Source organism: Trachemys scripta, chromosome 4 (assembly GCF_013100865.1).
Source record: "Trachemys scripta elegans isolate TJP31775 chromosome 4, CAS_Tse_1.0, whole genome shotgun sequence".
NCBI classification, from domain to species: domain Eukaryota; kingdom Metazoa; phylum Chordata; order Testudines; family Emydidae; genus Trachemys; species Trachemys scripta.
The window spans coordinates 47,553,641-47,568,664 of record NC_048301.1 but is presented as its reverse complement, the minus strand read 5'-3'; the positions used below and the strand labels follow the sequence as shown (position 1 = coordinate 47,568,664).

Below are 15,024 nucleotides of genomic sequence, written 5' to 3'. Positions count from 1 at the left end.
TGATTTTCACATGTTATAAAATAAACAACACGTCATTGTTTGGCATATAGAAACAATTCCAAGGCTTCAAGAACACCATAAAACCAGTACACACATAATGAAAGATGACAGAATACAAACTTTCTCTCACAAGATTACTAAAAGAAATAATAAAGAAAGATAAACAATTTCAAACATTACTCATTAGGACATCTGGACAACAGCAGAATATATAAATAGGATGGAGGTTGGGGGAAAGGTAAGGAGTATATCATGTATTGAGTGTGAATGGTCTTCATTCAGATCTCTCTATATATTGTCACTGAAGCATCACATTATGTTAAATTTCTCAGAAAAATACCCCATCCATAAAAGGAAAAACATTTAAATTGATGACAGTCAGTTGCAAATTTTCTGTTTCTATGAAACTATTCCTTTGGCTGCACCAAGTCAGCAAATTAAGAGAAAAGTATAAGAAAATTGGGAATTATAAAGTGTTACAAAGTGTGAACAAAGCGTTAAGAATTATTTCAGAGGAATCTTTTGATCTGACAAAATACCGAGTTGCTTATAAAAACGAAAATGTTTCTCTTTTAGTGTATATGTGTAAGAAAAAATAAGTTTGGTAGGTGTACATTAAATATAATTTTAGAAAAAACCATCTAAATGCATGCTTTGGCAATACAGTTGTCAAGGTCCTAGATAGAAAAAAGAAACTAAGATTACAAAGTATCAATATATCAAAAAAGCAAGAACTAGCCAAATTAAAGACTCAAAATGTGTCTTACAAAGCACATACTTCTCCAAAAGTTCATATGCCCATCTGTGTCCACAGCTGACTCTTCCAACAGTGAGTCTGGAACAACTTCTGAGTTTTCTGACTTCCTTTGCTGAACAAGTATCTCCACTTCCTCTAGATTACAAAGAAAATAAATGTCTGGCTACAATAAGTCATTCAACTTTGATAGGTATGACATGATGTATTTTAAATGCTAAGTCCCAGGTCTGTTATTTCACAGTAGAAGAGATTTGACACCTTGACATTAAAAATGCAGAGTAGTGAGGGTAAATCACACAGTTGAGGAATTAGCAAACAAAAAGGCGTATTTTCTCTTACAGTAGAAGGGGTCTGTAAGTCAAATTCACTGTTTGTATTAATGACTGCATCTCCATTGAAGTGAACAATGTTGTGCACTCTTAAGGCAATGGTGAATTTGATCCCCAGTTTCTGATTACCAAAGTCTCACATACTGCTGCAACAGTTCTGAAATCTTCCAGTCTGCAGACTTTCTCCCCAGAAGTCACCTTGCAGAGGTGAAAGAAATTGGTTTCCAATTCTACTGCCATTTAAAAAGATACTGAAGGTATTAACAAGGAAAATGTAGTGGATTCAACATTCTTGAGGAAAAAAACAATGTTAACTTTCTAATTCTGCTTTATCATCACACTCATCCATGTTATACTGTATTTTTTGTTTTCCTTGAGCAAAGAATTGAACAACATAACAGCATGAGATTTAGATTTCAACCATTTTTCCTACAGCCCCTTGTAATCTCTGAGAAAAGGATTCTGTTTTCTTACCAGCTACAGAAACAGATTCTTACAAATTGTCTGAACTCTTGTGCATTAGAAGCTTGATCCAAAATCTATTTAAGTCAATGGGAGTCTTTCCATTAATTGCAGTGGGCTTTTGATCAGACTCCCTGTCTATACACTGCATAACAGTAATTTAAAGATTAAACAGCTCTATCTCCCATTTGTTGGGACTCACAATAGGGTGGTGGCAGCTCCCTTGGAAGACCCCATCTTTAGTAGGTATGTTTTAAGGGTAAAAAGGTCTTTCTAAATGGCTATCATTTGTTCTGAGATATTTTCAGTCCTTGGCAACTTCAGCTTACTCTTCTAGCTCTTATCTGACATACTTAGTGAGAAAAATGAGCCAGTTGCAACAGATTTTGAACAGTTTTACAATTCTCCCATATGTGGGTTTGATAGTCCCTTTAAACTTCTTTCTTTCGGTTAAAATTGCCAAATTCAGAATCATTGTATTTTGCCTGCAGACTCCCTTATCAATGGATAGAAGCGGCAGCTGGAAGACCAGCAAAAATAATTGACTAGTGTCAGAGTCGGTTCTTACCAGAATCCTGGGTTAATTACTCAGTTCAGTTTTGGCAACTGATGCACATACCTTCCCTGAAAATGTTGATTGATTGCATAGTTGTATCCAGCCTCACTTCATTTACAAACCTCCATTATATCTTTCTCTGGCTGAATCACAAAGAGGATAAAAGGCATAAAGTGTATAAATAAACCAGCTAGCTATGTGCTTCACTGAAGCAACCAAGACTGTAATAGTCGTAAAGCCTTCAATTCTGGTTTGCAGCACACAATAATATCAATAAAAGTTGTGAATGTTGATTTAGATCAGTATATGGCTGTACTGTATGACAGGGTAGTGACTCCTTCTGTTTGGTTATTTGCTGCCTGTTTACATCATAGCTGGTTTTGAATTGTACTGCTGAGAGCCATCCTACGTTCAGTGAGAGCAGTCCTGTGTATTTCCTAATCTTCGCTGTGGACCAAAAGCTCATATTGTGAATTAAAAGATAAATATTGCCCATATGATAATGTGCAAAATCCAGTGCTGTTTCAAATGAGATTGTTGCCCTTCCTTATTGGGATTCTTCATTTCAGTTTCACTGTGGTCATGATAATACGTCACAGATAGAAAGTGAACGTAACGTAGATGTAAAAAACAGGAATACTACTGCTATCAGGTGCAATACCTTACTTCCTTTTTGTTGTCAAGCAATGTTACATTGTCTTTATTATCATAAAATGAAAAGGCAGGACTGTGAGCATATGATGTGTGTTTCTGCTTTCTGATCTTGACTGCTGAGCTGGCTGCCTAATCCAGTCACATCTAAAGCCGTTAGTTTCTAAAAACATATGCCAATTACTGTTAGAAGAGGACATGAATATTTTTAAAGAAAATTCAGTGGGCAGTTGCAGCCCCATAATGAATGGTTGGCTTCTTGCCCAGGTATTTTTGAAATGTTCACATTGTTTTAAGTCTGAGATATATTTTGGCATACAGTGCTTTTTAATGATAGTACAGCCATGGTGGCATACTGTATGATAGGCAGTTAACAACAACGTTTTAAATCTTCAAGAATTCCACATATATATCAGATAGAAATCCACATCCATCATTACATGTTAAACTGTGGGACGGATGGCATTTTGTGAAGCAGCTTATCTCAGAGTTAACTTTTTTGTTGTTGCAATTTTGGTCTGTCAGAGTTGCAGTCTCCAAATATTGTGAATTAAAAGATAAATATTGCCCATATGATAATGTGCAGAATCCAATGCTATCAAAAGATTGAGAGAGGGGAGAAGGGGAATTTGTTTCACCTGGGAGAACCAATCCTGAAAACAGAGTTGTATTTAGGAGAGTCAGGTTAGCCGAGAGTGGCTGTGATTTAAACTTGGTGGAAGCTTGGGAGATGTTGATCACAGCTCTCATGTATTGTAATACACTATTGCCTAATATATAAAGAGGCATTTGAACTGGCTCCAAGAGTCAAAAAAGACAAAGACTGGAGGATGTCACAGAGAGATACTCCCCTTACTTGACTCTCATAAATATATAGTGTACCTTGCTTCCTGTAGATCCAATAGCCTTTGGTCCCCTTGATATACTAGTGGCATGTAAAAGCCCTGTGGATGGAGTATTAGACTGGAAGTAATCAGGTTGTGCTTGACTTACCTCAGCATTTGTAGCAGATGTTACAAATGTCATGACATGAACCTTTGGGATCAGACTGGGAAAAAAAAGTCAAGACAACAGATGTAGGCCTCTTAGTTTTACCAGCTAGTATAGTCTGACACTATATAACAGGAACTTGATGTTGATATCCTGCCCTCCTTCCTAGAACAGAATCAGTGACACTAGCAATTTGTGTAGCACTGATGTCAGAAAGGGGTGACAGCAGTTTTCTTCCCAGAGGAATTTTAATACTGGTTTGAAAATAAAGGCCTTAGACCTGTTATTCCAAACATTCAGCTTCTTCTCTTTTCTTCTGATGTGCACTCCAAAGCCATCCCTCATCCTGGGGTTATCACAATGTGATTTTTGTTTTGGTGTGGCTGAACCTTCCTGTATTTGTGTTTGCACAAATATCCACAAATTTGAATGTTTATCTGCACATTAGTCAAATTTCCAAACTTCTTAGGGATCCCATCTTTGTCTCCTCCCTGTCTTTTTCCTCACACATCCAGCTGGTATCCAAAGCTTGTTTTTCCTCCTCTGTGACACTTCCTTCTATCCACATCAGTCAAAACTCTAATGCAGACCCTTATCTCATCTTGATTACCACAACCAACTCCCCTACAACTGCCTTAACATCCACATAATTTTTATTGCCTTTTCCCCCACACTCACCTCTACCTCCCCTGCTCTTCCAACAATGCCCCTCATTCATTTATTTAACTTTTTACTCTGCTTTCTACACTGCCACTTACTCTTGGACCACGCTCCCTAGACTAAACCATAAAGCCACTTCCCATATCTCCTTCAGACCTTTTCTCAAGACTTACCTCTGCCATGATTCCTATAATATTGGACCAAATTGAGGGATAGATGGGGTTAGTTGATACTTACTTTATCTATTTTTATTAGTAGGAAAAAATTGTGAATGTGTATAAAATAAGTGTGTATAAAATATGCTTCATCATATCTCTCCCTCATACCTTCTTTACATTCCTTGTCCTCTTAGACTGTGAAAATTTGGGGACTCGGACAAATCTTCATATGTATGCATTTGTACAGCACCTAGCACAATGATTGGGGACTATGGCAGTATAATAAAACAGAGGATTGTTTCCCCACCTTGACACTGCCATAGTGCATTTTGCTACCCTGGACTGATAGCTAGATTGAATACTGGGTAGTTGGTCTTTTTGTTGCATTGGCACGGTAAAAGCTTTGTTTGCCCTAATTTTGGTTTTATTTCAAAGTGTACTGTGTTCCTTACCTCTGAAAATAGCTTTGGGGAATCATAATATTATCTGAATGTGGTTGTATTTCATGCACTGAGGATGTTCCTACTGTTTCTATTTCCTGGGAGTTTCCAGTGAGCTTGCTGGGATTCCAGGGGAATAAAACATCTTTTCAGTCATTCTTGAACTCAGATTAGTTTTACTCCTTAGCCCCACAAACCCATTTAGGATTTCCTCTCAGCTACCTTAGAACACCTCATCCTTTGCCGGAGTGCTGAAGAGTCTATGGACCCCAGCAGTTTTTTCCTGTGGTTCTGTTTAAAGCCGTGGTTACTCTCTGCTACCTCATTCTCTCAGGTGCTGTCATTCCTGAACTAGAAGCTTAGCTTTCTCTCTGAAGAATTTCATTGTCAAAGAGAGGAGTGGGGGTTCTTCCATGAAGAATTTTAATCACCCTATCTGTAACCCTTTTGAAGGAGGCACAATAGTTCCTATAGTAACTACCAGACTGTGGGAGAAAGGCCAGTGCTCCCTCCCCCAGCTACAGATGGAGAACTCCCTCTACTTAGATGACTAGAAATCCTTGAACAGAGAAGCCGTCATCCTTCAGAATGAAAAGAAAAATCTTTGAAATACGCTCTCTAAAATGTATGAATAAGTACAAATTAAAAGAAACCACACACAACTATTTGACTTGTCAAATATTTTAAAATCTTACATATGCTTGTTTTTAAGGTTTGATGTCTTTTCATACATAAAACTTTTCATTTTAATTTGAGAAGTTAAAACAATAAAAGAAAGACATTTGGGGCCTGATCTTGCTCTGCTTATTCAGTGAAAACTCAGGCTGGAGTAATCAGGCCAGACGGAGACCCATAAAACACATGAAGATTTGTGGTAAAACAACCATTTGAATAATATTTTTTCTGGCAATTTTGAATCTCAAATGTTTTGAGGTGGGTGAAGAATGCAAACATACATCTTGGAGGAATGCAGGCTTAAAATCTGTTGCCACCAATCCGATTTACAGAGATTAAAAGTGATATGATATGTGCCATACCTCTGACAACAGCTTGCTTTAACCCCTTGTAAGATGTAGAATTGTGAGTAAAATATAATTAAATATTATACAGCTACACATATTAAAGCAAATCTCTTTTGTTAAAGTATTTTAAATATTCTTATGAGTAAAATATTTTTAATTCTTGGAGCTTAATGTACTTATGCAGTTTGCCAGATGAGGTATAGGAGAGCAAGTAATAAAACATACCTTAGTTTCCATTTTAAATAATACTTTCATACCAAGTTAACAAGTGCATTCTTGACATCTGATCAGTTAATCAGCTGAAAGTGCTGGTTTACTTTAACAGCTATGTACTGTAACAGTGTATGCATATTTTACAAAGATGCACACATGACTGGAGGATGGACATCAATATGCATGCAGAATGACAAATAAATATACATTAAAATATATTTTAATGCCATTGTTAGTGTTTTAAGTTGATTATCATGTTATCTTATATGCATTATGCATTTTATATACAGTCATTTTTGACAAATTTGTTCAGATGTTTTACTGCTTTGATGGTTAGTTGGTAACGGTACAGCATTAAAGTTTTCAATAGTTTTACTAACCCGAGATGAAATAATCTGCCATTATGTTACATCGCAGGAGGATCACCGCCTTGTGGATGCACACTAGGCTGCTATAGTAGACACAAACCTTGGATTTCCCTCTGAACCACCAATTGCTGTGGTTCAGGGTGAGCTTTCACCCTGACTTGGTCTCTCCGAGGGTACTCTTTCCAAGTTACAGCCTCATGCCTGTACTTCTCTCAGGATGAAATCTTGTGATTCACCCAACTTTTAGACTGGGTCCCCAGGTCACAGCACTCTTGTTCACCAAGCATGTCTTCAGCAGGTCCAGCTGGACTTCCCTTCAGGACTTGTGACCAGTATGAAAATGTAGTGACAGAGAAAAGCATCGTCAAAACAAAGTATTATTTATTTGTCCTTAGGAAGATAGGAAACAGAGAGGGAAAGGGTTAAACATAACAAAAGGCCTATACCCATATTATCCTATCTAAACCTTAGCCTTTCCTTGCGAGTGTAGGTAGGCCCCACTTTGTCCCAGACAGGGCACAGCAGATTGCACGGCAAGCGAAGGAGACTGCACTCCTACAGCCACTGGCTCTCAGACTGACCCTCTGTCAGTGTTCATATCTCATTAGAGGTTCAGCTGTAACTACTTCTAAGCACTTTGTTTTAGACTTCCTGCCTGAAAGGCCATGAGATTTCAAGTTGGCATCTTTCCTCCCATTCTGTGGATCCAGTCAGACTACTGATTCCACATTATTAGAGGCAAACTTCAAAGGCATTAATGCCTGTATTGTCTGCTTGAGTATGAACAGTCAGGGCTGTCTACAGCCAATGTCTTTTTTTCCCTTACGATAAAAGCTAACTAAGGGCTGTAAGTCTGCACCAGAGGGCTGTAAACTTTAGTCAGTACTAGTGTGTCGTGCACAAACAGGCCTGTGTGGCCCTTGCTGGTGCAACCTAAAAGTTCCCTCTTGCATGTCAGTGTAGTCCCATGCTGAGTCGTATCCATGGTGTTCAGGTGAGTTTGTATTCTGCATGGCTAGCCCATGCCATTGCCTGTGCTACTCTGGCTATGCCACTGTTTTTAGCACACTACATCAATGAAAGGTAGTGTGATTATGTCTGTATAGATGGGAAGCACATCTCCAGCCCCTAGTGTAGACAAACCTTTGGTTTCATATGCTCATAAAATAACATTCACATAGCCAAACTAACATACAGCATTCACAACTGAGTACAGAGCAGTTTCATATCTGTCACATATATTGTCCCCATTTTAGTTAGGATAACCAGATGTCCGGTTTTTAAAGGAACAGTATTTAAGCCCTCCTGCAGCTGTCCTGACTTTTTCTTAAAAACAGGCAACTTGTCCCACATTTTCTGTCTCTCTCCCCCTCCCCACCCCCATCAGTACTGATGGGTCTTGCTGCTGGCCGGATTCCTGCTCATCAGCCACCCACCCACCAGCTGTGAGTGTGTGTGTGTGTGGGGGAGGTGTCCAGTGGCTGACAATGGAGGTGGGTGTGCAAGGCTGGTGGCAGGATGAAGATGCAGCACATAGGGCCAGCTGCTCCCCCTGCTGGTCCATCACCATAGCCCCTGCTGTGTGCCAGGTCTCGGCCAGCAGGTCCCCACCCCCTGTCCCATTTCCGGCTGGTACTGGCTGCGAGCTGCAGTGGTTGGTGAGTGCAGGCAGGCGCCAGGCCAGTTACCTGTCACCTCTGCTGCCCACCCATCGACCCTTTACGTGCTTCCCCTCTCACTGTCTTCTCCCTGCTTTGCCCCTTCACCACCACCACGCAGCCCTGCTGCTCCTCCATATCTCCCTGGCGGGGCGCATCCAGCTCTCAGCGCTGTGCGGAGAACCAGCCCCTGGTCGGAGTGCACAGCTCACCCAGCAGCCTTGCCAGCAGGCTCCTTCCTTCCGCGACTGCCTCTGGCTAGGCTGGCGCCTCGGGAAAGCCCAAGACCCCCCCAGCCTGGGCGCTGGCTAGGAGGAGCCAAGCCCTGTGTGTGCCAAAGCCCCACACAGCGCTGGCATGGGGAAGCCTCTCCACCCTTCAGCTAAGCTCTGGAGTGGTGGTGGGGGGAAGCGATTTCCAACCTGTTCTTGCCCCGATCCTGCAGGCTCCACAGCAGCCTCCCGGGCAGGAGCTTAGCACCCTCTTCACCTGCCCCCCGGTCCTGCCCCCAGGGAGCGCAGGGCTGCTCTGTCCCCTAGGCACCCTCCCCTGCTGATCCACCTTTCTGGCCGGGTTTGCTGAAGACCCTGCAGTCAGGTTCCCTGGGCCCTGGTGCACAATGCATCCGTAGGGCTTAATCCCTTCCTGCCTGCACTGTAGCCGGGGGACAAGCAGCGGCTGGGTTATGTCGGTGGTCAGGTGTTAACTGCCTTATGACACTATGCGGGCAGGAAGGGACAAGCTGGAAGCAGCTCTCGCCCCTTCCCTCCCACTCAGTGCCAAAAGGCTGCTGCTGGCCACATTCTGGTGTGAACCCTGGCAGAAATCTGGGGAAAGGGGGCACATGACCCTCTGTGCTCCCCATGTGTTACCTGGCACTGCATCTTCCCAAGACATCAGGAGAGGTGGGTCCATCCAAGGTCCTAGCCAGACATGAAGAGCAGAGAGTGCCTGGCAGGGGAGGGTCGGGTCAGTCAGTCACACACACATGTCCACACACACACGATTTATGAGAATGTGTGTGTCATCTCTCCCGGTGTGAACCCTAAAGCCTTACAGATAAGAAGGTAAATAAAAAGAATCCAGCTATTCAATATTTCTTTTAACAGGGGCTCAGTCAACTTATTGTGATTTGAACGTTTGTACTGCATAGTTCTGATTGATTGCCATTGAACTTGCTTGAATATGAGTAATTTTACTGGGTGTCCCGTATTCAGCATCGGGAAATATGGTCACCCTATTTTTAGTGCACCCTGGATGGCTCAGCTAAGGAAAAAGGCAGTGGACTGACACTCCGCCCCACTGTGTGTGCACTGTGTATGATGGCTGTGAAGTTCCTTTGTCCCCTCCCCCCCCCCCCTGATTTATTGCATTATACATTTTATATATAGTCCTTTGTGCCAGGTATTTTGTTCAGGTATTTTATTGCTATGCTAGTTAGTTGGTACAGCATTAATTATTTCAATAGCTTTACTAAACCAAGTTAAAATGCTTCTATTTCCTTAATGCACTAAAGCACTTTACATTTTGTATCTTCACAATGAAATTTGGAAATCTTTTGAATAATCGAAAAACTGTGATTCTGTAGCTCAAGTTAGTTTTTGAAATATTAAAAATAAGGTACTGTTATGAGTGTTCAAAAATATAGGGCCAGATCCTCAGCTCAATGATCAGTTGAGTTTCTCTGATTTAGAAATCCTTTGGACTCTAGGTTTCTTGGAAATTCTATGAGATTATGTGTGTAAACAATTAAATTTTCTATTGTGGTGTTTCCATTGGGAACTTTGGGGGGGGGGGAAATGCAGTTAGATTTCATTCACAAAATAGGTAAGTAGCCAGTTTATGGAAATAGATTATTTATTGTAAGATTTGCACCTCACTGAAGCAATTGTCTGTTATGTTATTCATAATGGGCCAGATTAATACTTTGTTTCTAGTGCAGAACACGGGGTGTCATATAACTGCACTGGCACAAGCAGATCTCCAAAAATGAATTGTGACTCAGAGAGGAACATCTCTGAGTCACATTTCTCCCTGACCTTGTGTTCCATGACAGGCAACTGAAGTATCCCACATCAGTTGCGCTGCCAGACAGAGCATACTCCCTGCCTGGCACCTAATGGCCACTGCCAATTGAAACATTGGAAGGATGGAAGAGTAGAAATATAACTTCATCTAGTCTCTTGCTTCTCTCTGCTTGTACCCCAGTCCTTCCTTGTCTGCTTTGTTGTGATAGGAAATAGTGGTGTTACAGAGTCTGCTTCACCTGGTTGCATGCAGACTCCCTATCCCAGCAAGCCCTATATGATTGTGCATGGTGGGTGGAGGATGGCTTAGTCACCTGCATGACTGCATAGTAGTAGGTTATAATCTAAGCCATAATACATTATTTTATTTTGCTCTGCTCTTTGAGCATCCTATATCTAATGTAGATTTTTAAAAGTAGTGTCTTTAAATTGGGCAATCAGATAAAGGGAATGAAGGCTGTATATTGGATTTAATAAATGACCCATTCAGCACATGTGAGTCTACTCTGTTACGGGACTGCCAAATTGCATAAGAAACTCATCATGTTTCTGAAATGTTCCAATCTGATATACCCTGGTATACTAAAATATTATTTTTGTGATGCAGATGAACAGCATGAAATCAACTGCTTGAGGCTGGAAAAAGTAAAATATTGAGGCAGTGAAAGCAGAACAGTGAGGAAAATAGCATTGTATTCTATGTTCTGGAATTATCAAAACATTATTGTCTCGTTCCTCAAAATGCCAAATATGATAGTGAGGGTACAAAGAAAAAATAAAGTGCAAGTTAAGAAGTACATATTTAAGATCTATTCAGTTACCAATAATGCTAGCATTGGAGCTTGGCTACCAGAGGCCATAATGTTTAACATATTTATGTTGGTTGTAAAATTAGGAACTGTCATTAGAGCCCCACATCACCTGCATAAGGGCAAAACACATAAATCAAGAGGCGTTCCAGCGCCATAAAAATGACATAGAACTGAATGGCATGAAACTCTCACAAGATATTTATGCGTATGGATACCATGTACCAAGACACACGTGTAGGTTTTTAGTGGATTTGATTGACAAATATTAAAGGTGTGATTATCCAGTCCAGTTTGCATTTTCTAACATCAGCTCACTTATGTTGGAGTATTGTAATTTGAACTCCTTCCCCCCCCCCCCACAGACACACTTTGAAACTGAAAGGGTCTAAAGTGAAAAAGGACAGATGAGCTATTAGTAAAAAGGCTTCTACATCACAGCTATTGCTTTAAAAATTCACATGCAGATCATTTACTGATTTCTGTTTGATCATATCCATAGACCTTATTCAAGTTATGTCATCCGCACACTGAACAACCATCATGTGCAATTAACATTGTAGAACTGGAAGCAATAATCAGTAAATCAGCTACATTTAAAAATATGCCAGTGAATTTTAGGGAGTGGTATATAGAAATAGAATATTAATCAGAAAAAATATCTGAGTGGTGATGTCTTTAGGCTTGGTGTGAAAAATAAATCACAGTCTAGTTGAAAGAAAGAGAACCAGTTAAGTTTTGTTTGTTTGTTTTAAACAATGATTATATAAAAAGAAGAAACAATGCTTAAGGAACACCTGTAGATTTTTCCCACTTGGTTTCTGGTAAACCATACATGAAATGGCTGTATTGTGTGCAGTACTTACCGATAATAATCATAATGAGAACACTGATAACCTTTACAATGCTGTATATCTTACTCTAGCTATAATTAAAGCTAAAGTTTCCCTAATAAATATGGCTGCACGTCCTATTCACGCTAACTGCTCAGGGCATTTCAGGGGGTGGGGCAAGCTAGATGGAGTGGATCATCTCTAAATATGAGCCTGTGTGTGGAGGACTGGGGGAGGAGTTAAAGAATAAGAGCCTAGAGTAGGGAAAGAAGACCACTTCATTTGCAGACTGCAGTAATCCTAAAGAATTTACAATGCTTTGAATTTTGTCCCTAAATCTTATACTTGATCAAAATCCTGCAAATTACAGGCATTCATGTAGCTATGGGAAAAGGAGAGACAAAAGCACTGATGAGCAAAACTATTCAGGGTCAGAGAAGTGGGGGTCAGTTTGTGGAGTGAAAACCAAAAGTAAAATTGATTAGTAAGAAACTAAGTCAAGTACAAGTATAATATTGATGTGACATATCTCTTCAGCTATTGTATGGAGTAAAAGTGCATAACTGATTGTGACATAAAATCTATTGTCTCAATTCAGTATGTAATGAAAGAATCTGGGAAAACTCTGCATTTGTTGTAGCTGTTTTTATGTATGTTCTTGGTTTCCTTTCAGAGAGTAGATGAAGATGACATGGAAATATTAGGTCTGGAGCAGTCACCATTTGTAACTGTTATAGGCTGTTGCCTGAATCTATTAACAACGAAGTCACTTGTGTGTCCAGTATAAATAGTTTAGAATTTCCTGCAAGGAAATTACATGAAGCATCAGTAAGGAGTGACATTATACTTATAAGTCAACATCCCTGTCATTACTTGACCTATACTTTTGTGTGCAGATATCAGACTTGGCAGCTGATGTCACAGAAGACTCCTACAAATTGTTGCTCTAAAATTAGTTTTAATTGGACAATTGATAATCAGCCTGCTAACAAGTTAGCCTGTTCAGTAACAGCTTTGGACTACTCTGTTGGTCTAGTACACTATATTTGTTGTTACCTATTACAAACTTTATGACTCAGCTTCCTTGGCTAAATACATTGAGTTAGATTATGTCTTCAAGGCACTGTGGTGTGTAGAGATGCAACACTGCTTCTTGCGCTCCAGGGGCACTGTTCCACCAGGGTCTTAGATGTGAATATGTCTGCCCTCTGCAAGGGGGAGGGGAGTCTCCTTAAACCATCTCCCCTCTTCCCACCTCCCTTGTCCCCCATTCCCTCCAAGCAGAGCTAGACACAATCTAGACCTAAAACAAAAAACGCTATATCTACAGAAGGTTACTTTCTCCCCTGCTTGGCTGTGTTTAGCCATCTATTACTGTCTTGTTGTTCCTGGCACCCCATATGAAGTAGAGATTAATGAAAGTTCTACTGTGTGATTTCTTGATTTTTTTCTCTTATTTTAGTCATCATTGCCTTTGAAAACATAACAGCAAGTTACTCCCTTTCTATTTTTAAAACTATTTATTTTAACAAATAGTATGGAGATTGCTGTTTGAAGACACAGCAGTTACCTTGGTATCTGGGATATTGCAATATTTCCTTATACTTACAATAGGAAATAGTTTTGATACCTCAGATATCATGGAGAGGAAATTGTTTGCAAACGGTGACTTTTTCAGGCACTTCAGTCCACTTTCAAATGAAGGAGGTAGCATGTTCAGAAAGACATATTTCTTATCTTTACAATTATGGAGTAAGTTTTGGGGTTTTGTCTGCACATTTGGGTGCACACACATTATATTTAGCATCTTCTACTTTAATATTTCTTATTTTATTTACCAAACCCGGTCCATAATCTTAGCAATATGAACAAAGAAACTTCTATCGGGACTTGGGCCATATTTGTCTAGCCGGGTGGCTCTCAATCTATTTACCAGCTCTCTATGTGTTATGTGGGACGCATCCACACAATATATATACTACCTGCATGGCCCTGAGGATGTCACATGGGCTGCAGCTGTGTGCTGATTGGGCCACAGGTTGAGAACCATTAGTATTGCATGTTCATTTTCATAGTTCCTGGGCACTTTAACAGCTTTGAAAAGAATAATATTGTGCCACAAAATTCAAGTCACTGAAAGTTATATAGTGATTTTACTTACTATAGTGCAAGGCAAAGTTGTAATTAACACTAATGGTGTTTAAAAATGCAAGAGTCCATGTCTATAGTATCTTTCCAGTGGTGTAATCAGGGATACAGCATGACTGAATGTGCAGACATTGGAACATAATTGTTTTTTATTCAGTTATAGGTGCCCAGCGCAGGAGAAGCCCCAGTGCCCTTGCCATTGAAGTATTTGAATCACATTTGGGAAGTCACATTTTACAGGTAAAAATAATGGCTTTACCAAAATAATCAAGATGACTAGACAGTAATAATATTTCTGCCAATTATTATTATGCTGTTATCAGGGCTTATGTTTTTGAGATTTTTTTGTACAGATTCTAATTTTTTCTTTTTAGAAAATCTATGAGTGAGAGAAATTTAATGAGATAGGGAGGGCAAGTACTCTTTGTGCTGTAATAATTTAGATGAATCACACTATGTAGCTATATTGGACTGTGCAGTAACTGTTGCTCACAGATATACTGTGTGTGTATAAAACACCATTTTGGGTAAATAATTTGATTTTTGTAAGTGTCCTGTTCAGATTTAGAATTTCTTTTCTCATTTTAGTTTACAAGCACCATTTCCCTTCCCCTGCCCACAATTGTCATGACTCTAACAGTGCAAATTACAAAAATCTTCATAGAGAAGAAATAACAGCATGTCTTCCAGGTCTTAGTAGTAAATGAGATAAGAATAATTTGATTTTTCCCAAAGCATTTTATGACACCGTACAGTAGGTATATGTGAAAAAGATTAGATTGAACAGAAATGACCTGATAGAGACATTCATGTATGTTATGTGTTTTGTTTTGTCAGGGCTTGGTGATTCCACAAAACACTTTTTAGGTTTTAGTTGTCAGAGATAGAGTAGAAGCAGGTAACAAAGGCAATAGCAACAAAATGGGCAGTGTTTTGTCAATGT

General features: G+C 39.8%; 1 protein-coding gene across 5 annotated transcripts in view; it reads left to right on the top strand.

Annotated features, from left to right (window-relative positions):
* NPAS3 (neuronal PAS domain protein 3) overlaps positions 1-15,024 on the top strand; it is an 827,431-nt gene that overhangs the window by 401,501 nt on the left and 410,906 nt on the right. For all 5 annotated transcript variants that reach the window (XM_034768663.1, XM_034768662.1, XM_034768661.1 and 2 more), the window contains one exon: positions 14,239-14,321. In XM_034768663.1, coding sequence (XP_034624554.1) covers positions 14,239-14,321 — 83 coding nt within the window. The remainder of the gene's footprint in view (positions 1-14,238; positions 14,322-15,024) is intronic.